This window comes from Solea senegalensis, linkage group LG8 (assembly GCF_019176455.1).
Source record: "Solea senegalensis isolate Sse05_10M linkage group LG8, IFAPA_SoseM_1, whole genome shotgun sequence".
In the NCBI taxonomy this organism is placed as follows: domain Eukaryota; kingdom Metazoa; phylum Chordata; class Actinopteri; order Pleuronectiformes; family Soleidae; genus Solea; species Solea senegalensis.
The window spans coordinates 13088966-13114019 of NC_058028.1; the positions used below are offsets into that span (position 1 = coordinate 13088966).

At 40.4% G+C, this 25054-nt stretch overlaps 2 protein-coding genes across 2 annotated transcripts in view; both read left to right on the plus strand.

Annotated features, from left to right (window-relative positions):
• The first annotated feature begins 14393 nt into the window (after positions 1-14393).
• Positions 14394-15135, plus strand: LOC122773841 (histone H2A-like). The gene is made up of 2 exons (XM_044032800.1): positions 14394-14477; positions 14650-15135. The coding sequence occupies exons 1-2, from the start codon at positions 14439-14441 to the stop codon at positions 15085-15087; spliced, it is 477 nt and encodes a 158-aa protein (XP_043888735.1). The 5' UTR covers positions 14394-14438; the 3' UTR covers positions 15088-15135.
• Positions 15136-16167: 1032 nt separating this feature from the next.
• ppp1r37 (protein phosphatase 1, regulatory subunit 37) overlaps positions 16168-25054 on the plus strand; it is a 32669-nt gene continuing 23782 nt past the window's right edge. Inside the window, exon 1 of the mRNA XM_044031975.1 lies at positions 16168-17957. Within this exon, the coding sequence (XP_043887910.1) occupies positions 17216-17957 (742 nt within the window). The 5' untranslated portion in view covers positions 16168-17215. The remainder of the gene's footprint in view (positions 17958-25054) is intronic.

Below are 25054 nucleotides of genomic sequence, written 5' to 3' on the forward strand. Positions count from 1 at the left end.
GAGGCTGGGTAGCAGTGGCCTTGACCCAGACAAGAACAGTTCCCCCCCCCAGTCCATAAATAATGCAGAGGAGCTATGGACAATTACCCTGGGACTGCACTTCACTGACCCGTGGCCACACTGCTCACCAGGTGTCTGGATTTATCTGCAATATATACCCCAGATAAGTGAAAGGAAAAGAGGGAGGGAGTTCAAGTGCCTCGCATTACAGAGAGTTCTTCACACTCTTTGAGAGATATTTGTTATTCTGTATTCTGAGTTATTCTGAGTTATGTCATACAGGAAGAATCAGTTTTTAATTTGTTCATTTCAAGTTCAGTTTCTATATTGTGGTGTAATGTATGATTACCTGCCAATTATCCCTTTGTTGTAGTTCAAAGAAAACAAACATGATATAGATCCAGGGCATTGTCCTTGCTTGAGTTAAAGGCAGAGTGTGCACAATTTATTAACATTCATGTCGGTGAAATTGCATGTTGCAGCTGAGTATCTCTCCCCATTACCATTCTTTCACAGTGGAATACTCTACTGTATGTAGCACTTAACATCGAAACCCAACAGATATTTAGTTTGCATGTTCTGGGCAACTGTAAAAACATGGTGGTCCAAAATAGCAGCCTCTGTTGAGGTGACCCAAGGAACAGTCCGTCACTATCTGGTTCTGTAGTGTTTTCATTGGGTTTAGCTGCACAATACGGAACAATGAGCCCACGATCTACTGCTGCCCTGATCTGATCCACTGGAGCAGTCACAACATGAGCTCAGTAACACCCCGAATGACTGCCAAACAGAGGGCCAATAAAGTCACTGGCAGGGGTAATTCAAATTCAGTGATTGTTTTAATGATCCACCAGTCCATTGAGGCAGCTGCTCACTATGATTCATCCCTGAGGACAAGTCTGACAACATTAGATCAAATGCGATTGACGGGCTTCACGATGACTTTGTGTTGGACTTGGAGTCAGTTGTCGGTTGTTGTCGTTGGATTATGAGCTATACTGTAGGGAAGTGGATAACAAGTGGATGATATGGCCAACTGTTCGTGCAGCAATAATTCAGGAAAATAATTCAAAACTAGAATTAATTCTAACAGCAGCTGATGAAAGCATTGTTAAAAGCTCACATGCAAGTGTTTTGAGCTTTGTGACTGGAAGCATCCGTGTAGTCAGTGAGAGTTTTCTTCTCCCTCCGTTGCACACTGGCCTCTACCTTGTTTTTTCATCAAAGGACCATATATTGAAAGATTTAAAGAGACTGAAAAAAACCTGCTCTTGATAGTCATGACTTTAAAGTGTGTCAGCAAACAGAGCTCCAGTTGAACTTTGGAGCATGTCCCAGTTACAGTATTTACTATCATATATTATCAACAACAGTTGAAGCAACTGTGCTCCCTCCTCCTTTTCAGACCGCTGGACTAACTGCTAGGTCAGCTGTGCAGCCCACCCACTGCACCCTTGAAAAGTTTTAACGATACCTGTCTGAATTTCTACCAGAGATGGAATCAGACTTTACTTTTCCAGTTAAATTAATTTATGCTCAAAAACACTAAAAGGTTATAGGCTATAATTTGGTTATTACTTCACTACAAATCATCAATGTTTTTCTTTTTTCTTTTTTTCCCCAAATCGTTTTCCATATTTTCCTGACATCAGTTCTATTTTTGAAAATTTGTGGATTTGGCAAAGAGGCACAACTACAAACAGTACGTGCCTGCCGGTTTTTAAAACTCTTATGATAAATAAAATCTAAGATGACAGTGATACACCAGCAGCAGAAGAACCGGGACATCACTTATACTACTGAGGTCACAGACCCTGAATGGCTGCAAAAGATTCCCTTTTGGACATCAGAAACTGTTTTCAATCATGCTAACCCCTTAAGTACACTAAATTGCTGTTTGATACATATAGTGTGTCACACAATAAAATGATTGCGTCCCAAATCGCTGCAGCAGATGTAGATGCATCCACCAGTTGCGTGCTGCTGCTGCTGCTGCTGCTGCTGCTGAGTTGGTGGTTTCAGTCTGGAACACATAAAACAGAGAGGGAGGGTTTTACATTTCACCCTCTGAGTTCCAAAGACAGACTCGTGCTGAAACTAAGCGAGCGACACTGGACCTCTGGATCACAGAATGAGGCAGGTGCAGCACTTCAAACCACCAAGGCATTTCATGACCCAAAATACTGACCGGGGAAAACTGAACGACCTCTATGTCTCTCTTTCTGCAACTCTGTGTGCTTGTGTGTTTAATGTTGGGATCGAGTGGTTGCCCCAGATTCATCCCTTGTGACTAAAGCACCTGATAACATCTTGAGTAATACCAGTGAAAGAATCCACAGCGGTCCATGTAACCTGTAAATCTGCTGGTTTTATTGCTTTTCTGTCACCTGTCCACGTCTTCATTTATGTCTTGTCCAATCTCCATCTTACCTCCTCATATTTCCTCGCTGCTCAGCGATGGAAATTTGTGTTTTGATAGGTGTTGCACAGTTCAGATGCTGTCTCGGTTTGAATGGAAATTGCATTCATTCTTTCCTACTTTCTGCTATTCCTGCCGTCTCTCAACTCCTCTCATTTGCTTGAGAAGCATGCACTCGGGGAAACAGAGGGAGGACATATTGTAAGTTTAATTTTGATGTCACAATTCAAACCACTGGTGTGGGATGGGGGGGATTGTTTTGGGTTTTTTGTTTGTCTGTTGTTTTTAACCCTTCGTGCTTACGTGGCATAGATCTGTGCCGCAGGCGCACCCATGGTAAATTGTCGTGGGAATAACCCACAACTCCTTATATGGACATCCTGGGTGTGTGTTTAAAGGTCACATATTTAGGCTTTAAAATGTGATTCAGTTTATTTCACATTTTTAGTTAAGTAGCAATAATTGTGCAGAAGTCACAAAAATAGACCGTTTTTCTCTCCTTTTTGTTCATAAAAAAACGAGCCAAGTGATCTATGAACTGTGACGTATTTCCAAATTTCCCAAGGTTGCCTAGGTTGTGCTGAAAAAAGGGTATAAATGATATAAGACACTCTATATTGCACATTCTTATAACCTCTGTATATACTGTATGTTTAAACGTTAACAATGGTGGCATATTCTGAGCTCTTAGCAGTTAGTTTGTACAGTGTTCCTATAAGGCTGAATGAAAGGATATACAAAACAAACAAAAATAATCTAGATTCAAGTTGTAATAATGGGATTTATCCCTATCTACCTACTAAGTATCTGCAGTGTCAAAGGCCCAGAAAGCTACGTACATTTTGGAGTAGTCAGTCACTCAGATGAAAAGGGTGATGCCAGCAGGGTTTCAGCATTGTAAACATATCTATCACTGATGTGTCACCGCTGATGAGCCAAAAGTGGGGACAGGATGACTGAAACAGAAACTGTAGCCCGCGAAGCAAAGGGGAGACAGATAGAAGGAGGAGGAATCAAGTGATGAAGGAAGAGAGAGATGGCGAGGGGAAACGCAGGAGCTGGTGGACAGCTGTTGGTCTGTTTGTTTGGAGACTATCACTCTTCTCCAGATGTTTAGCAGCGCGCACACACAGGAAAAGGGAGAGTGAAGGGCAGGAGTGAAGGGGCGAGTGCTACAGAGGGATGTGAGTGACTGGAGGTTCAGTGAGGGTTGCCAGGTCGGACTCATCATGGTGTATTTTATGACTGCACATTCGATGCACCATGTGGTCAGCAAGTGGGGGTCAGTGGTAAGAATGCCCCGACACAGAACAACACAGGAAATAAACACTGGGTCCAAAAAAATCACCTCAAGACGAAAGAAAACGCAGTGAAGATGTGGCGCTTAAACATACACATGTAGCTCTAATCTCTGCTTAGACTTCCAGGTTTTTAATCTTTTTTACCGGGGGGGATTTTTCTGGCAGCAGCTTGTTTGTTTCTCATCCCAGTGTGCCAGGAGAGAGAGGCTGAAACCGGGGGTTTACTGAAAAAAAAAAAAATCATCAGAGTGAGACTAACTGTGCAAGTACATCCGCTGAATCAGAGGGAGATGACACAGTTTCCCTCCTGATGGGCAAGGAGGGAGCAGGGTGAAAAGGGAAGTCAGTTAAAAACAGACAGTATGTAAAAACTGAAAAAGTCAAGCCTAAGGAAGTAGGATGGAAGTAGCAGTTAGGGTAGCAGTAAGGGGGCGACTCTGGAAAAACCTCCTTAGTACACAATGTCAATGCTCCCATTTAGAGGAGAGTAGGTGATTAAGCACAACATTGTTTTCATCGTGGTTTTTATCCACATTTCTGTCTTTTAATTTATTTGAGTTGCTTTAGATGAATGTTATCGCCTCACCTGAGCTTCTATGCCTTTTATTTATTGTGTCTTTGATATATTATTCTGTACAGCACTTTGGTCCGCTGTGGTTGTTTTATAGTGCTTCACAAATAAAGCTGGATTGGACACGAGTGGACGGCGTATTGAATTGACAGCTTATAGGTGGTTGTAGGTAACGTTTGTTAACTTCCATGCAAAAACTGACATGGTGCAAATCACAATTGTCAAGGCTTCTCAGCTTTTTATATACAGTCTGTGGTTAAAACTCAAAGAGGGGCCTAAAATGTAAAATGTATTGTTTTCACACTCATGAGAGGTCAACGTCATGCTGCATCAGACCCATAATGCAACACACTTGGTCTGTGAACCAATAAGTGTGTAAAATAGGAAAGGTCATTGAACTTGATGAATGAGCGCCATGGGTGATATTTTTTAAACAGAAAAGACAAACTTCCCCTCCTGCTTCTTTACCTCCCTTTCATCCTTCCCTATGATGTGCAAGGTCATTTTTCATTATACGTGTGTACAATAAACTCAGGTCCAGCCTCCTTCATTGCAACTGCACGTGTCTTAAAGCGGAGCCGATAACGGACGCATGTATAACAAGGACCAATCAATGAGCAGCAGCAGTACATGCTGCTCCTGAGATGCATTAACACAAGCTGAAGCCTTTCCAGTCGTGTGTCCCCTTTTTGGACAAAAAGGAAAAGAAGAAAAAGTGAGACAGAGAGAGGGGAAAGAGAAGGGGAGAGGAGGGGTGGAAGGCCTGGCATAAAGATTAGATTAGCACTTTAAAACATCTGCGAACTTGTCCAGCCCAGGCTGCTGCTTCCCCACAGACTTGGGCCTGATCTCACGATTTTCTTCACTCCTCCTCCCCTCCTCCTCCCCCTCCCCTGCTCTTCACCGTTCCATTGTCCCCAGTGTGTCTGCTCACCTTTTAGTAAGTTTTCCATAAATATTTTTTTAGTTTTTACTCACAAGGTTCTGTTGTGAGAGAAACTGACAAGTGAAGTACTTCACTTCGAGGTGTACGTGCATTTACAGGTGCCAATTTTAAAAGTTTACTCGGTAAAAAACAAAAAAGGTTATAATAGTTCTAGTTCTTGGGGAAAACTGTTTTAGTACATTATCAGTTTGTACTTGTACTGTGCTTGGACATTTTGTACCAGTCAATGAACTGACTATTATACATTAGACTTGACAGAATAATGTTTATTACTACATACACATATGTTATATCAGGGGCAGTAGTAGGAAAACAGTGGAAGTGATTCTCACACATGAATTAGAGTGTATTCATGAGTGAATCACTGGTTTCAGCAGCTCACATGTGCTCATTGAGGAGCTGCAACATCAACACTCTCGTTCACCCTCCCCGAGGGTTCGTCTTTTTTAAGGCTTGATAATGTGTGTTACATTAACACCCTCTTCCAGACTATCCATCCCTGCGAGCAGGTCGTAAGGGACAGCGTGCCCCCCTAACGAGGTTCATATCACCATTATGCACCCATTGGGAAGAACCATTGGCTGGTTTTCGGGGGAAAAAGGTTTTCTTCCATTCCTTTCCCCTCTAGCTATGTGTTTCAGCTTTCCAACAGCAGTAACTCCAAAGGGAGGAAGGGTGGGAACAGTATGAAGACAAAGCACTCATATATACCCTCTAATCTTCACTGGTGGGCTGGGGGAGACTCAATTATCCATCTGAAACTGTAGAGATGACCTGGGACTCCCAAGGGACCATAGGAATGTCCATTTCAAACCTCAAATTTGAGCTTAATATACTCTTAAATGAAGTGTGTGACATCTCAACAAACCTTCTCTGACACACCCAAACAAACACTTTTTGATGTCTATCCCTTTGAATCTCTGTATGTGGTGCTTAAGAAAACATAAAAGGACCCACAAGTGAATTTTCACAGGACAGCACTTTGGGCTGTAACTCAGTGTTGGACTTTTTCACAACATTATATCCAAAAATGTGATGAAGAAACATACATTATTATTTAATCGCTATTACTCGAAGATGTTTCGTAAATTCACTTGGTTAAAGCAGGTGACTGTCTGAACTGTAAGGCCTTTCAGTCATTGAATTTCCCGCCTGCTGAGGCTGTGTACAAAGAATAAGAATAAGGTTCAAGCTCCCGAGTACCAGGGTCGGAACTTAATGGAGGTCTCAAACAATTTTGAAAATATTGTTTTCTTACAAAAAGAATTTAGAGTGGGAAAAGTTCTTCCTGGTCGTGCATAACAATGGTAACCACGGGAGCAGTGTTTAGCCCACCGCTCTAAAAATAATGTTGTTGTTGAAACACAATATTCTTCATGGCCTGCTCTCATTTCTTTAACAGTTGTGTTTTCCTCTTCCCTGTTTTTTTCATGTTGAGCCCTTTTCTGGCTGCACTGAAGCACAAAATTCACTTTAATGCAAAATCCAGCTTTTGCAGACAATTTCAACATCAGCCAGATGTGCAGCCGGGATCACTGGTTTACTGGAAGTGTGTACTGACACATGCCACATGACCCCGAAGATTCCCAAAACCTGGTGTGAGTCAAGATCAGGTGTGTGTGTGGTGTGTGTGTGTGTGTGTGTAATTATGTAAGGATGCTATGAACCTCATATTTGCCAGATTTGCAACTGCTAGTAGGAAGGAAGAGAAGGGAAGGCAGCCAAGAGGCCATGGAGCATTTCCATCAACAAAGCCTGTTGTAATAATAATGAGCACTCCAGCAGGTGTCCAGGTTTTACTTGTTCTAAGATGCTGGCAATAAAGTTGAATGAAAATCATTACAAAAGCCATAACAAAATATGAAATAGTATGAAGTTTTATTGTGAAAGAGAGAGGGACAGGAAGAGAGACATCCCAGCTGTGGTTTGGTCACAGCATGAAAACACCAAAAACATGTCACATAAACATCCTTCACACTCCATTTGAAATAATGGGAAGCTGTTCAGAAAGTGAAGGTCAGGAGGGTTTACTCTACATGTAATCTCAGAGCAGGCTGACCCTAGCAGGAGGAAGTGTGAGTATATTATATAAATCACACACAATTACACATGAAAATCACTGTCTGGCCAGTGTGCAACTACTGCTGTTTATATTCAAATTGAAATGTCAATCGAAGGTCAGTAAATGTTTGAAACAGTAGCAGTCCTGTAATTTGGGCTGAATGAATCATCTCTGCCACAAAGTCAACAGGTAATGACATGATATTATCCTGACACCATTGTCTTTGATTCTACGTTAATGTATTCAGTACTTTTCCTTTGAATGTGTCACATGGATGTTCTTGCAGATGTAGGCTACGATCATTTTCCCCGTTGATTATTTTGATGATTGAGTATGTTTGTTTGTTTTTAAATGTCATGGTTATAATGTTTGTGTCATATGTGGGCCTCAGTTTTTGTTTTATTATTCAAATTTAAGTCACATGCACAATAATGTAGAAGAAACATTATCGTCTGCTTGCTTTTGTTGTTGTTTTAACTGTTATTTGGTTTTATTTTTTAGTTATAATTTAGAGTATAATAACTCCCATCTCCCATCTTTTACATCTTAACTTTTTTGTATGCATTAACTCGCAGATATCTTGCAAAGTGAGTCATTTATTCACAGTCAAACACTGGAATAATACCCATATAACACTGGTAACATGCGGCGGTAAATATTAAGCCTGAACCAACTGTTGACATCTCAGGCTCTTGCCAAACCACAACTGAACAATTGACACTTTCCCCTGTCCAACGACCTCTCCAACCATCTGTCCCCTGCTCTTTCTTCCAGTCTGTTTTGGCCAAAGCAACTGCACAATAAAATAAATCACGGGTCAGTTTGTAGCCAGAATGAGAAAACCAATCCTGAAGCTACAATAGCATCTGTTCTTCCTTCTGAATCACACAAACATACACAGACACAAACACGAGCCTGTGCAACAGCCTTGAGCTGTCAACTCTCAAACCCAAATCCTGGGGGTTTCGTGTCATTAAAGGCTATAGCCTGGCATCACCTGACCAATTTATATTTGGAATGGGTTTGAGCCACAGACCATAAAATAGAAAGTGAACATAGACAACCCTTAACATAGTTTAGGACAACCCTTAAGTAGCGAAATAGTACCAGGGGGCGACACCACTGGTTGCAAAACAAATGGAAGTATGAGGGGAAATGAGCCTACATCTCACTTGATTTATTTTGGAATTATAAGGAGTCACTTGTCTCAAACCCTAGTTTCAGCTCTTCTTCTATAAAATGACTGATGAAATTTTTTAAATGGTGTTCATAGATGATAAAGCACATATGAATGAACATAGTAGTAGCGCCCAACAGGTGCCCAGTTGCATGTGACGCCTGTGACATTGGCGCTGACCTAATTGTGATTCTCGGGCTTCAAAATTTTACGATTCTTATGTCACTGCCCCATTTGGAGTCTTTAAAATGTTTTTAAAATGTTCACAGTGTGTCATCAACAATAACATGCATTTGTTTGTTGTACTTTTAGACAAAAAAGACCCATCCATTTTGTCTCTATTCCAGATTAAACAGATTAAATCTCCACATCAGCCATTGGTCTTACATTGAATTAAAACCAGCATCCTTTTTATATGAATATTACTAGCCTGTAGTCAGTCTGTACTGAATGACAACTAAACCCAGCAGCAGGAATGTTTGCTGATAGCTCCTGTTTATTCTGTTTGACCACAGCTACATACTCCAGTGGGTTTGTATTCATCTGAATCTGTCCAAACTTAAATCATACATCCCTATGATGATAAACATGCAGTTTCAACATGTGTGCACATTTCTGTCAACAGGATTGTACGGGCACAGCATGTGTGGTCACGCATGGATAAGTGTGGCTATAGCACTACAATATTCCCAGTTTACTCTGTAGCATGACCAGGACCAGACCTTGAAGCTAAATACACAGCCAAATATGTTACACAGACATCACAGTCCCTCTGCTTTCGTGCTTCCCTTCTTTGACCATTCTGCAGCTCACCGTCTGTGTCAGACCATCAGGTTTCCTCAGCCGAGAGTTAGTAGGTCCTCCAAAGCCGCAAACTTCCTGACAGTTTTTTAATCCCTGGGTGTCAGTGTGTAAATCTTTAGAATGTAGCCAAGAGAGAAAAAGCAAATATTCCTCGGCTTGCCATGCAAAAGAGGTTGATATTTCTCCAGCCTTAAATGAAATGTACAATTCAGTTTCAAGTTCTCAGGCTTATGTTGGGGAAAACATGCTATAACTTCCTGAGTAACAACCCGGGAATTGTTTCTGTCAAAAGAATTATAGAAATTCTGAGAAACTTCCAGCTGTGAAATAGAGTAATATTCTGAGTTTATTACAGCAGGGTTGTGTGGAGTGTCCAGTGAAGTGGGTGATATTGTCTGGGAAAAGGCTACTGCAACAACAATTTTTGTAACAGAATCCAAAAACCAGTAATATTAAATGGACAGTAACGCTGATGGCGGAGGTCCCACTCGCTCATTCCCCCTCTTTCCATCTCAGTGTCGAGTGCCAGGACGCCACTTCCTACATGGCGGTTCTCAGGGAAATGGGAGGGCTAGGAACAGGAAACTTCAGAGAGCACATCACAGACAGACGGAAATGAATATTTCAAGAAATGAAGTGTGTGAATGCCTCTGTATGCATGTGTGTGTACTTTATGTGCGTGCATGTTGGATGATGAGGCACCAAGGGTGTAAGTAGGAGAAAGAGAGAGAGAACAGGAAGGGAATTACATAAAAAAAAAATGACTTATACAGTGGAGAATAGTGTGAAAGAGAGCCAAAAGAAGTTATGGCTGAAAAAGAAGGAGAGACAGAAAGGAAAGAGAGAAAAACAGATGGAGGAATTAAAAGCAGTCAGGAATAGGAGTTTTGCACAGGTGGGATGGACGGATGGGTGGATGGGTGGATAATGGAAAATCTCTTTGTCCTAAGTCCTTCCGCCTTCTTCTAATTACGTGGCAGTGGATTTGCGGTGACTGTCTTCTTCTGGTCAATCCCCACATACAGCTGCTCGGTGCCAGACCAAATTCTACCTCCATTTTATATCTCCCCAAGTTCCACCCTGTGTTTTCCTAATGTCTAAAAAGGGAAGTGCTTTTTTATTGGGATACCTGGGACATGTGGTATGGACATATGGTAGCCATCACTGCTGGCTTAGGACCTGAGGAAGTAAAAGATACGTAGGGTGATGCGGGAGCAGAGGTGAGGCGAGGAGAGGCAGTACAAGAGAAAATTCACAATTTCCATACATAGTCAAAGCAGGAGGGAGTCGTTTCAGAAACAGGCCTTGCTTGGCGTTAATACTTTAGCATAGCAGGATGAAGACGAGTGTGGGTAGTTATGGAGCATTTGTCAGGGGGTGAGGAGAGCCAGTGTGGTCCGGCTGGTCAACTTTGTCCTGTATCTTTTTATGAAGATGGTGGTTAATACACAAACTTTAATTTGCCTGTCACATATGATGTATCTTGTGTATCTACAGTGAAAGTGAGAGGGTTATCCCATAGTTTCTCGTTGAGATATTTTTGTCAGTCACTCAGTCATATTTCACTACAACACTGACGCTTACTTGACTGTCTGCAAAATAAATGGACCCCCAAGGAGTTTGACGCTCATAATTCAGTGGTGGAGGAAAATATTAGATAATATTATTATTATTATTATTATAGATACTTTGTAATGCAGTATTAGATTAATACTGCAGTTTACAGCATAGATATAGGTAATGTCCTGTAATATAACATCATAACATATTAGTTGATTTTATTTTGTAGCAATAATTTAAACATTCATAATAAAACACATTCACTAATCACTCTCAACAATATAAGCTTTCACTTATCAGCAATGATTGAGAGTGACGTCATTTGTCCTATTGCTCATGCAAAAGACTCTGACAGGAAATGTTCAACTATTCCTTTAAATTCTGCTTTTGAAATGGAACTATCACATTATTTCTTATATGAAAGAACATAAAAATACAGAATGTGTGACATTTTACTCTGGTGAAATATCCCTGCTCTCTCAAGGCAGTTTTTCCTTCAGTTCATGGGAATCAAAGACAAAGTGCAGAAGAGATCATGGAAAAATAATCACAACCTCAAAGGCATTTTTTAGTTCAGGAGGCGACAGACTCGAAGCATCTAAGGATCTCGGGACACCAGGCTGCATTGTGGGTGTTCATAAGGTTTCCTTATTAAAGTGGATTCACTTTAGAGAATGACTCACTCTACAATTATTGTACGAACACATCACACTAACATTTATTAACCTCTGAGTACAAGAGGGGACAGATATCTTTGACACTTTTCTGATGTAAAAGCTCACTGTCGACTTTATGAATGAGCAGCGGAGTCGTCAATGATAAATGAGTTGTTGGAAGAGGTGAACAGTCTCGATAAAAGGAATGTCGGGATTCAGTTAGTACATAATAAAGCTCTATGACAGGACATGTATCGCCCCCCTGTGGATTTCTGAGTAATTACCAAAACAGTGCCCTGACAGTCTACACTATGACCTAGTTTGCTCTGCCCTGTCCCCGACACCTTCACAGTCAGAGTGCTCCGGTAGGAAGCTATCTCGCTTTACTTGTGCCGTGTCATTCTTTTACCTCACCTGCTCAGGCGTGATGCCATTTTTCCACTAAGTGCGGCGCGGGAATGTCGCCACAGACACAAAAGATAAAAAACTGCTATGCTGAAAAACACAGAAAGAGTGTTGTTGTTGTAGCCTGCCACTTAATATCAAGTTAAAATGAGTTATTTTTGTATGTTTTTTTTAATTCATTGACACATTTTAACATCATAAATATGTTTATATTGTCAACTTTTTAACGTACGAAATTTTGTAAAATATCATCATAAATATGATTTAAAATAAATATAATGTTGAATAAATATTATTATGAAAACATATTATTATTTCTAGATATATATTTTTCTCAAAACCTTTGGACTTTTCTTTTACATGACCAGCCACCAACTGACCAATCTAGACTGGCCCTTATTTACAGACCAAACTAGACACTCAGTGGCCCCCAGGTTGAGTTTGAGAACCCCGCACTACAGCTTTAAATATGGCAAGAACATCAAATTCCGTAACCCCTCCACCCGAGTCTATAATCTGCACAGGTGTGTATGTAGAAGTTATCAGTTATCAGATATAATCGGATATATATAAAAAGGAAGGGAAAATAGAAGTCAAAGTAAAAGCCTTATCCACCTAAATGTTACATTTACATAATGATTTTTTTGTTCTTGGCTTTACTTGTCTTCTTGGCATATTTTAAATGATAATGCAATACAGGGGTGTGATAATCTCTCCTACAGGCCCTAAAGAGATCTTGTTAGGAGTTTCAGTGTCTGGTTTTGCGTTCAATCTCTGTTTTTAATCGTATGTTTGGATCGTTTCTCCGCTTCCTCTGCTCTCTCTTTCATCTCCTCTCCTTACTCGGCAGCAGACTGCAAATCCCAGTGTTAGTGGCTACAGTTGCTAATAAATACAGAGGACCCACGGGCATTATCCAGATGAAGACTCTCAGGAGACTGTCACAAAAAAACAAATGGTTTGTCTCAATGATGACAATCTGTATGATGAAAAACGACTGCTTCCAGACTTATAGCCTGATGTTGTCTCAGCCGAGGATTTAGATAAATCCCATTAATCAGAAATCAGCTCAGTGTGTGTGTGCCCTGGCTTCATACTCAAGAGTCAGGTTGCAGCGATGTGTGCTCCTGTGTGACCCACCTTGTGTTGGGAGGATGGTGAGGGGTTGAAGTGAGTCATATCCAATCTGTCCAAGGACAACCTGCAGAGAAGGTCCATGATTAATTTGTCTTCCCCCAGTTCTGTCATTGGCCCTCTGCCATAATATCTTCATGTGAAGTTCAGAGCACTTCTCTCTCTCTCTTTCTGTCATCCATCTCGCACTGTCGGTCAAATCTGGCAATGAGGATACTGACAATGACAGAGCAACGTGTCATTGCATTGGAGCAAACTGAAACAGAGAACCTAGCTGTGTGACAGCTCTTATCATGTCATCATTTGTGTCACGTGTAGCATCAGAACCTCTACATTGTCATTGCATATGCTAAATTTTCTTTCAACTTGAAGGTTGTGGGTTCGATTCCCTGCAAGTCTACATGCCAAAGTGTCCTTGTGCACATAGAAAGTGCGAGTGAATGAGTGGGTGAATGTCATCAAGACCAGAAAAGTGATTATAAATAGAAACCATTCAGCTCAGACGACTATGGTAAGATTTCTTTTTTTTTAATAATAATATTTTAAGATTCACATTTGCTGCATTGAGGCAGTAAATAATTCAGCTTCAGATTCAGAAAACTGTATTGGTCTCAGAAGGGCAATTCATCTGTATCATCAGTTCTCACATACACATACAGCACCGTGTGGCCCTCCACCGCACCAATGTCACTTAAATATGTAATCTATATTTTTGTGTGTGTGTGTGTGTGACTGATGGAATAAAACACGTGATATAGACTTGTACACACTGGTAGGAGATGAGTCATTAGTTGTTCAGCATATCAGTGAAAGACAATACATACAGATGTCTCATACTGTAAAGATTAAACCTGAGGTCTGTGCTGCCACCTGCTGCTGCCACTTTCACCTGCAGCTACCTCATGTTGATGAAAACATACATGAATGTGTCTGTCCCATGTTTGGGGATATGCAATATACTAATGTAATTGTAATGTCAGTATTTACTTGCAAATGTGGCAACATATAAATACAATTTTTACTGTGTGGTATTTTGAGAAACATCTATTGCTTTTCAAATAAAAAAAAGGATGATTGCTTCTGCAATGTTTTGTACCAGATTGTGTACTTACAAATCACTAATTACAATAACAAAAGTTCACTGTCAATGAAAGAACACCTCACACAGGTGTTTGATTTTTAGATCATTTGACCTTTGTGCACTTGAGAAGAAATTAAGAAATGTACTTCAAATAAATATGGATGAGAAACATCTCCACATGCAGTGTTATTCATTACCATGTCTGGGAGACACTGCAGTGTATTCAGATACTGGAGATTGAGTTTGCTTCATGCAGTGGAGATACCAGGTGTCATCAATCACCCCGTTACCAAATGACTTGTATAAAAGCAGTTTTCACCACATGGCTCCTTTCTCCAGTCAGAGAAACTGCAGAGTACTGGTGAGTGTTAATCAGAGGTTTTCTGCAGAAAGTGTTTAAATGTTGCTTTTTTTAAAATGTGTATGCAGAAGCTGTTACACAACCCCATATTTTGACATCTCAAATGCTGTTTGAATGAATGAATAACTATATGTGAAAGATAAAAACTTTGAATATCTCCTTTTCTTGACAGTGTTATCTTCTTGAGTTAAAGATGTCTGGCCGTGGAAAGAAAGTTGTGCCAAAACCCAAAACCTCAGTGTCCAGGTCCTCCAAAGCAGGGATCACGTTCCCAGTGGGTCGCATCCACAGGCTGCTCAAGAAAGGCAACTATGCTGAGCGTGTCGGCAGTGGCTCTGCAGTTTACCTCGCGGCTGTTCTGGAGTATCTTTGTGCTGAAATCCTGGAGTTGGCAGGGAATGCCAGTCGTGACAACAAGAAGCAACGCATCGCTCCACGCCATATCTTGTTGGCGGTGAAAAACGATGAGGAGCTCAACAAACTGCTGGCTGGGGTCACAATCTCAGAGGGTGGTGTCATACCAAACATACAGGCGAGCCTTCTGCCAAAGAAGACCAAGGCGTCTAAGGATGACAGCATTGCTAAGGACGTTCAGTCTCAAGAGTTTTAACTGTGAATGTGAATCTTTAAAAATTATCATTAAAGCCATTTTTTATAATTGTCTAGTGCTTTTGAGTTTGAGGAACTTATGCAGCCATTTCCCAACATGTCTTGTGGCAGCCTAAAGGTACATATCTCAACATGCTCAATATCTTATGCAAGTGGTTACTATAGTCTTGCTGTCCATTTTAACTTGACAAGAGGGCAAGTGGTCATTGCTTAAAGCTTTTACTGGAGGATCAACGAGCAACACCTGGTCACATTGGGACTCAATGACCCCAAACAAATAGAACCAAAGTCTGTTACATAAAGAGACAGAAGACCAGACAAACTCAATTTGACAAAGAAACTGACAAGGTCTCCCAAGATACTTGGAACTATCTGCCTGCAAAGTACTTTGAAAAGCCTTTCTAACATAGGAGAATCAATGTTGACATGCAGTATGTGTCCCACTACTGAGAGTGATAGTGCTAAATTTGCTGTTCTATATGTTTACATATATCACACCTGCAAAAGGTCACATATTTAGGTTTAAATGAAATATGGTTTCCACTCTGGATCTGTCCAGTGTCTATTTGATTTAGATTTTCAAACCTACTCAACATGTACTTTTGCTCGTTCGATTTGAGCAGATGACGTCACACAGACTAATCCAGGCTACAGTCTGCAGTCTCACCATTTGATATGCCTAATTCTTACACACTCGACCTTAAAGATGCTCATCTGCGCTTTATTCAAAATTGTTTTATACGAATTATATTTTATTTTTTTGACTTTACACGAGAAAAGTTTTTTTTTAATTCAATGTTCTCCAGTTCAATGTGTAAACAAAAATAATGCTACAATATTAAAGCACAATATCAAAGCACACACAGACGCCGCTGCATATGTTTTAAGAAACAATGAGAAAACGAGTAAGACGTGCTGTTACGGAGATTTGCATGAACCGAATGTCTCTATCTGCACCGGCCGCTCTGTACTGTTTGAATTTTCCCTCTGAATAACTGAGCGCCGCTGTTTTTGTAACCCTCTGTAACACCTATGGAAACAGTGCGCGTGCTGAACGCACCCCGTGGGTAACAACGTGTTGACGTCAGACGTGTGAACAAACAATTGTTGGACTTCAACAAGCTAGCGAATGGCACCACAAGAAAAACTGGTTCAACAGACTTGTACCGGGGACAGAGAGACCTGCGACATCCAACCGCTTCGGAATATTCTGAGAATAACCATTAAATAGTTGGTGTTGTTAGTGTCGAAAACTCCATCTTCGTCGCGGCTTCATTAGCGTCAACGTTAGCTACCGAAACATGCCCATTGCTCGGAGTGTGACGCCTGTTTTTTTCTGGCTGCCGCTGGTCGAAGGCTGTGATGCGAGCTGAGCTGCAGCAGCACCACAGAGGGTGAGACAAGAGCCGGAAAACATTTGTTTTTTTCCCATCCCGTTACACACAGGAGGAGAATGGACTTGTCGAGGGTAAACATGCGACAGACATGCGAGCGCACACGGGCCTGAATGTCATTGTTGGCCAACAACTTTAGCAGGCTAGCTAACATTAGCTCGCTCAAATTCATGCAAATGCATAGGTGTTTGGTGTAGGGCAGTACGCTTACATTGCTAGCGTAATGGAGGCACCCTGAGTCACTTGATCGTTTTCAGCTGACTGACTGGTCCTTTTAAATACTATCGACAATGTGCTGACGAACAGACAGCCTTTGACTCGGTTCCCCTTATCGAGTAATAATAGGACCCGGTTGCCTTATTGGGTCATAGTTGGACAAAGTTACCTGGTCCAGCAACTGAATCATTTCTGAAACCGTTTTGTTTGGCACTCATTTTATGTTGTAATATTTGCGTATTATTGCACTTTAAGTAGCCAGCATTACAAGTATGCACCAAACTCACAGGTGAACTGGTGTTAGTGTATTTTACCACAATAGAATAAACCATTAGTAATTTAGGTGTCATATTGCACTGGAATGCGATTTTGTCAATTAAGCATCAGTATGGGTGCACATCTACTATTGGTATTGTGAGTCAGAGATCAGTGTCAGGCTTGTCAGTCAGTATCCCCTATAACATACTTTCTAGGCTGTCTGGCACAGTTAAAGACTTGAGTTTTACTGGAAATGAAAACATGAATATCGAGGAGCAGTGTTTAGATGTATGCAATGTAAAGACAAAAAGCAATGTGGACGATGAATGCAACACTACCAGCAACACAGAAGGGGTCACCCCACGGATCTCTGAACTGATGACGGATAGTGACACAAAAAAGCACACTATTGTTCCCACAGAGGCCACTGAAACGTTTGTGATGCCACAGCTCACTGACAACCTTCAGGCAGTGGAGGAGAATAACCACCAGGTACAAAATACACTGGAAATTGACGAGGTCAATGGAAATGGAAAGAACACTGCCAAAGACACTCCTGTGATTGCAAATCCCACCAGCTTCATCCTCTCCGATGTGCAGCACATCGGTGACACTGGCGTGGAAAAAATGAAGGAAGATAAAGACATTAATGTTGTAGTAGGTGAAAGGGGCGATAGTGGGGACATGGACATAGGTGTGGCCCTGAGTCTGGATGAGACTGGGGTGTTGGAGGCTGAATCGTCAAACAATAGATCATTGCTGGACAATGCTTTAGACTCGGAGCCCTCGTCCCAGGAGGACCCACCTGCCAACTTGGCAGAGAGCTTGTCCGATGTAAGTCAGGTGAGCAGCACAGAGGCTTCTGCCACAAACCAGGTTGGACTATACCCCTCAGTGGAGGAAGGGGACAATAAACACAAACAAAGTGGCAAAAAGGTGACATTTCCTTCAGATGAGGACATCGTTTCTGGAGCAGTGGAGCCCAAGGACCCCTGGAGACATGGTAATACTGTGTGTTTGATGAATGATGGTTGTGTTGTATGTTTACATGATGTTAGAAAAAAAAAATACACTCAAACAAGTTCACCTGAGTGAAATTGTACTAAATCAATTTTCAGTCTAATTACTATTGCATGTATGCATTTGATTGGACTGGATGAGATGTTCTGCACATGCTCCACAGTTTCTTCCCACCTGGAAATAATAAATGAGGCTGGTACACATAAAAAGACAGCATGGAAAAACATGGCTACATCCAGACTCGGAGTGGTGTTAATCACTTGCTTACCACTTGCTGCTAACTTAAGTTGCTGAAAGGGGGTATATTGCCACCTTTATCAAAGTGGAGCCAGACCCATTTCATTCAATAAATTGATTCCCCTCTAGTGCCTGTATACTGGGGCAAGGACAGTAGTCCAGCTTAATGAATAACACTATTCATGTAAATGTACCAACTGTGAATGTGTCAGGTCAACTTGTGCTTGGTAGTAATAGTTCTAACATTATTTTCTCAATTTCTTATAATTGACAGGTCTACATATTTGTTTGGCTTGACTTTAAAATGTGCCTATATTCCATAAGTAGTCAGTACAAATTGATTTGGCGTTGGGGTTTTAGTGTGGATGGTTCTCATCTTTTAAAATATGACATTGCAGTCTTGAGTCCCTCGCCCCGTTTCAAATTGTTAAATTGTTAACAAAACAGCTTAGTTGGTTGTTCATTCCCAAAAGTCAAATGCACCTGTATGTCTAAATATAGGCCTGTGTTGTGTGCAGCATTGTGCGTGTCCCACCACTCCTTGAGGTGTGCCATTTTACCACAGTAGGTTCCTGTTTGTTCAGCGAAAACACGTCTGACGGGAGCTCCTGCAGGATATGGTTCTGCCATAACTGTGTTGATTCAAGGCACCCAATCTTGACAGGCTCAAAAAACAAGAGGTTACCTTTTCACTTTAACAGTTCACATTCTATACAGTAATACACATGCGCTTTTCAATAAAAGCTATGCATTTGTTTTAGAATGATTTAAACTGATCCCACTGTTAGCTCTACAATAACACCATGTGTCAGCTACTTAAATAGGAACAGGGCACAGCTGGAGTAGAGAAATTGTGATCATGACACACATAAAGACAATTAAAAAGCCAACACAAAACTAATAGCTTTTCTTTCCTGCAACTCCAGATCACATGATATACTGTAGTAGATGAGGTTTGTTTGTATTATAATTTTGTTCATAAATTAATATTCCTAGTTTAGCTACTTATTTGAGATTTATTGCCTCAGTTTTGTTATGCTTTTTTCAAAAGCTGGTACCTTGTGTGTGATCTTACACGACTCACACACTCCTTCCTCTGGCATTGACTATAGATATTAAATAAACAATCCAACAATGATAATGTAAAAACATGACAAAGTCACACAGTGGGTGGTAATGTAATGCAATGTCAGGATTATGATAATTCACCTCGTACTGTCAGCTACCATCTGACCTGTGGGGTTCTAAGTGTAAGCCAGTCAAAGTCCTGCATTTTCTCTGGTGTATAAAACCAAAAATGTAGGCCAGACCAAGGCAAAGGTCAGTGGTATGAAATGCCCAGATGGGGGAGGGCAAAGACCAGGCCATTCCAAAGGCCATTCTGGTATTAGAGATGAAATATCTTTAACCACTCCTTACAGGTGCAAAGTCTAAACCTGCTGTGTTTTGAGATAATTTTAGTGGGGTGTGAGATTATTTATCACCCAGTTCATTTATGTTCCAAATGGCCAGCTGATTAAATCACCTGATGTGATTGTCACAGATAGTTGATGGGGGTGAAGTTAATTGCATTGTAGAGAACATTTTGTGTGTGACAGATGACAGTAATGGTGTGTTAAAATTATCTGAACATTTTTAGTCCAGTCAGTCAATACAAATACATTAATCTTAACTGCAAAACCCCAAAATTTGATTGAAATGAAAATTAATAAGCATTATATTACTCTGATGCACTGTTGTGTGTGTGTGTGTGCGTGTGTGTGCACACACACGCACACACATTCACTATGCAGTATATTTGCTACAGTAGGCCACAACACCGATCCAAAATTCAGTTTACTCAGAAAAGTTTATTCAGCATTATTATTAACATTATTATATTTTCTCTTTTTTTAACTCTATTGTCTTTGCTGTCATAATTATTATGACTTTGTAAAGATTCTACGGAAAGCAGCTGCTTGAAAAGTCACTTTGTCTTACAGTACATTTGTGAAGTTTTACGTACAGCATCTACACAATCTGAGTTTCTAGTCTGCAGCTTAAACTGCAGACAATCCACACTTTATTATTATTATTTGAGTAACCAAACACATGTTTGTTCTTCATTTTCTACTCCCCGGTTCATCTTTAAAATTTTACCACAATCTAGATCGATCATATTGTTTTGCTGTGCATGTTCTGTTTTTCATATACCGGTCTTGCAGTATATGAAAAATTCCTATCACTAAAAAAAAAAATTGCAGTTTTCGGTACCACCCAGTAATAATGAAAACCTATCACCACTGTAGTAGTAAAAATTACTGATTCCCATTGCCATAAAATAGTGTGTTCAGAATTCAAACTTGGCAGGTGCATTACAAAGGGTGCCAGTGTGCACTGCTTGAATGTCCCCATCGATGACCATGAACCTGTGGAAATTTCTCAATTTTTGTTTTGCTGTGCCACAGGTCACTCTTCACTGCTATCATTTTCATTATTTGAATGATGCGTTACATTTTTTGAAACAACATGGTTGCAGGCAGGTAGGAAGATTTGCATAAAGGCATTACAAACAATGAACAGTTAGAATAAACATAAAACAAGTTAATTGTAAACAATTCAAGGTGCAAGACACGCACTAGAGTGCACTTTATAAAATATGCTACAGACTTTAAATATTTGGATAAGCTACATTTTGGAAACTAAAAAAAAACCTTGTAATTTGTATATGTCTAAAGTATAAGACATAAGTGTTTGAATTTGTGTCTTTGGGAAACTAATTCTTATGTCATGTTTTTACTCAACTGGTTTGTCAGTGGTGAATGTTTTTCATCCTTCCATAATCTGATTTCTGCCACATATCATTAGGACATGCACATGGCACAGGCTGTCTGAATGTTTGTGCGGCAGAATTAAAGTTCAGGAAATTAAATGTATCTGAATCTCTACCTGAAGGCTCCTCATTCTTCTTTAGATGTGAGCAGAGAACCACGATTCATTCAGACCCTTTATCTGTAGATCTAATGTCAGGTTCTCCGAATCCCTGTCTTATGTCATCTGTCTGAAACAAAACCAAGAAGTAAGCCTGAGCTAACCAAGCCTGGAGCATCCATGTAAATTATAAGGCACTATGGTAAGAGCAAAGGCAAGAAAGTATTAAATGTTAAAAAAACAAAACAATACACATCTACTTTAATTGCTGGCACAAACTTAGTTTCTTAACAGGAGAAAACTGCATAGAGTCATGAAAGCTCTCATTTAAGATAACCACCTGGGGTCACGAGGGAGCAAAGCCAGGAGAACAACAGTAGCAAGCTCTTGTGTCATGTTTTCCAGTTCCATTTAATTCCAGAGTTTAACTAATCAATTTTCGTGATATTGGCATAACCTGGAATTAAACAAATGATATTAAACAGCTGCTGAATTTGGGACCACCTTTGCAATACAGTACCAAATAGCTTGATTTTGTCTACATAATTTTAAAAGGGATAAGAGAAAAAGTTGTATTCTTTTCCCTTCCCTGTCTAGACTTGAGGGATTCGTCTTCCCCTCCAGGACTGGGCAAATACTGCGTCATATCCTGAGATTCCTGAACTTCCCAACATGCTACACAGCTTCCCCTTTTTTTTCTCCCTGGTGCAGTTTGCGATCAAATCCTCAATGCTTGCGTTCACAGAAACACTGGATGAGTTCTTCAGCTCATGCCAAGTCATTTTTTCCCCATCATGCTTACCAGATTGGATTTATGAACTCATGCTCCAGGATAGTTTTTCAAAGGCAAACATACAATAGTAGTGGAGTATTACCACACTACTACCTCTATGACTACAATATTAGTAAAGAAAAACCTTAACACTTGCAGTGCATGTTCAGTAATTCCTACAATGATTGTGTTTATCCTGTAACTGACAACACTCAAAACTCAATTCCCTTGTAAGTCGCTTTGGATAAAAGTGTCTGCTAAATGACATGTAATAATGTAATGTAATGTAATGTAACACACTTTGGTCAGCCTGCCCCTCTATCTTGTGTCATCAGACCCCAGGGCCACTTGGCAGTAGAGAATCTTTGACCTGTGAAACTTTATGCACTGTCAACAAAAAACAAGTACAAAAAAAGACTGAGTTTTTATGGCTACAAATTGAAAGCTTACAAGACCAAAATTGACCAAATAGTGAGTTTAGTTTCTGCTCTATGTATACCAGTGTTGATAAGGTCAGTAGAGTGGAAATGAAACGTCTTTGCGTACCAAGAAGGTATGCAGTTATGTTCCCACACATGCACAGACACATACTCAACTGCACCGCTCCTCCTTGACCACTCACTCTGGGCTCACTTTAGTTTGTAAATGCATCTGTTAGGCATTTTGCATGTGCATCTTTATTTGCCTTGTAAATTTGAAATGTGCATATTTAAGCTTGTTTTGGGATAAACCCTGCCCTTTGACCATATGGCACTGGTGCCATAAACCATGTTTTTTTTACTAATAAAGCTGGGCATTGACAGTAATTGGGGAATAGGCATTTGTGAGGATTTCTTATTCTGTCTTGACATATGCGTACGACTGTCTTGTATTCATCAGAAGGAATTCCTTTGCTCTGTGTGTCTGCTTTGATCGCATTTGAGAAGGCTGCAAATGACTGATTTTACCTACACGTCAAAATGCCTTATTTAAAAATACAGCACACAACTGTTCACAATTTGCTCATAGTATCACTCTCCATCTGGTGTACCATTGTTTTTCTTTCTCAGAAATGTTAGATTTCATATTTGCATCGTCACGTTTTGTTTTATCTTAAGAGTTGATGACAGTCAGAGGTCGTTGATGCATAGTTACAACTGCTCAAAGAGTGAAAATCAATATGGACAGGTTGTGATATTGTACACTTAAGTTACAGTTGCTGTACCTGCAGGGATGTGCAGCTGACCTACACTGCTGAGCGAACGTCTCAGGGCACCAACAGCTTTGTTATTTTTATGTTTCTCAAATTCTGTGATCATTGGTCATAAGTATTGGCTGTCAATGAGCTTAACACATGTATGTAATGCCCAAGGATGCCTTGAATAAACCTGGCACAAAAGACCTTTTGTCTTGACATGAAATACAGTAGTAGGACAAAAGTCAATGAAATTAATTAGGGTTATTGTTCAAGTGTGAGGGTAGATCACACTCTAACTTGTAGAAGTTGTTTATTTTCTGGATGTTATTTTAAAACTGCATACATGTTTTCTGGATGTGTTCCATTAAAACTGATTGATAAATAATTACACAATATGGTCATTATAGCGTTGACAAAACAACAAATCTAATGGTGGCCTAAGGCTTTTGCACAGTATTGTTTAATACTTGATGTTCAGGACAGGTTTTCTTTGCTGTGTGTGTAAGAAGCTTTATGCAACCTTTCTCAGACTTTATCCTTTCTATATCATGTTAATTGTTGATCTGTGCACAGCTACATTGGATAACGCTGTTGCATTTTCAGATAATAACAATATTTGTCTAAACAAGGGATTGGGGTTTTGCTCAGTAGTAATCTGCATCTATACCAACATACATACTAGTGTATATCACATAACCATTTAAGATGATGTCATGATAATGGGTTTACTTAGTCGTTAGTCAACTTTGCACTCATCTGTTTCTAAGTAGAAGGCAGCTCCCTGCTATGATTCAGACTTTTCTCCTCTGAGTCAGTATGTTTCCATGCACAGTTAAGTCGAGCTACAGCCATTCCATTGGACTACTGTCCTTATCTCAATGTACAGGCGCTAGTGGGGAATTCATTTATTGAATGATGTGTCCACTTCCACTCAGCTAGGAGGCAAAACACCCCCTTTTAGCTTGTTAGGCTTTCTGGTACACATGCAGCTTGTTGTCAGCATGTCAAGTGCCAATATTACCATCCATCAATTTAAAAATCTAAAATTCTATAATCTGGTACAGCATAAAATCAGTCTCCTTGTCAGTCCAAAGATGTACCGTCCTGAATTTCCTCATGTTTTTGTTGCTGTTGTCTAATTCTTATGTGTACCAGCTTCTTCTAGTATTAGCCAGCAGTGGCATCTGTGGCACATGCACAGAGCCCCTTGGCTAGTTTGAGGTTCACTCTGGTCTGAGGGTGTACATAAAGTTACCACTTGACTCCAAATTGTATTATCTGGGTATTTTAGTCCAACTTTGAGAAATGTTTACATGCACTTGAACAGTTGCGTTTTAGTTGAACTAACTAGTAACAATATGTTTTTTCTTATGCCTCTTAAATGTACAGACTGTTTACTTAAAGTCTGCATGTTGTTATCCAGGCTGGTGGTAGCACAAACCAGCAGTGACACAGGCCCCTTCATTTGCTTTCTGCCATCTCCGACAAGCCAAGCAGCCAGCTGTCATGTGTGAATGACGCTGCTGTCACCATCCACAGCACAGCGGTGTGAAATGGCAGTGACCAGGACTAGAGACTGAGGCCTATTTTGAACATTGGCACTTGCACGTTACTGGCAGCACTTGTGTCATCCATGCTAACATATTCTTACCCATCCTGGTGTTGTCACCTTAACATACAAGAGAGTTGCTTGCTTTGTGATCCCATTTTCAGTTGGCAAAAAAACAGAACAGATCCACAGGACAGAGAGCACAGTTAATAAAAACAATTATTTCAACATTGTCTGACAACATCGGTATGAATACATGTTAATGGCAACAGCTGAGCTGAACATTATTTACGTAAACTTGTGCATTATCGGCATCTCAGGCTTCAACTGACTCATCCTCCCTTTATTGGCATGACTGTTTTTAGGCATGTGGAAGAGTCATCAAGATTCTTATGCCTTTTGATGATCAGACACAGATGGACAGACAGATGATCC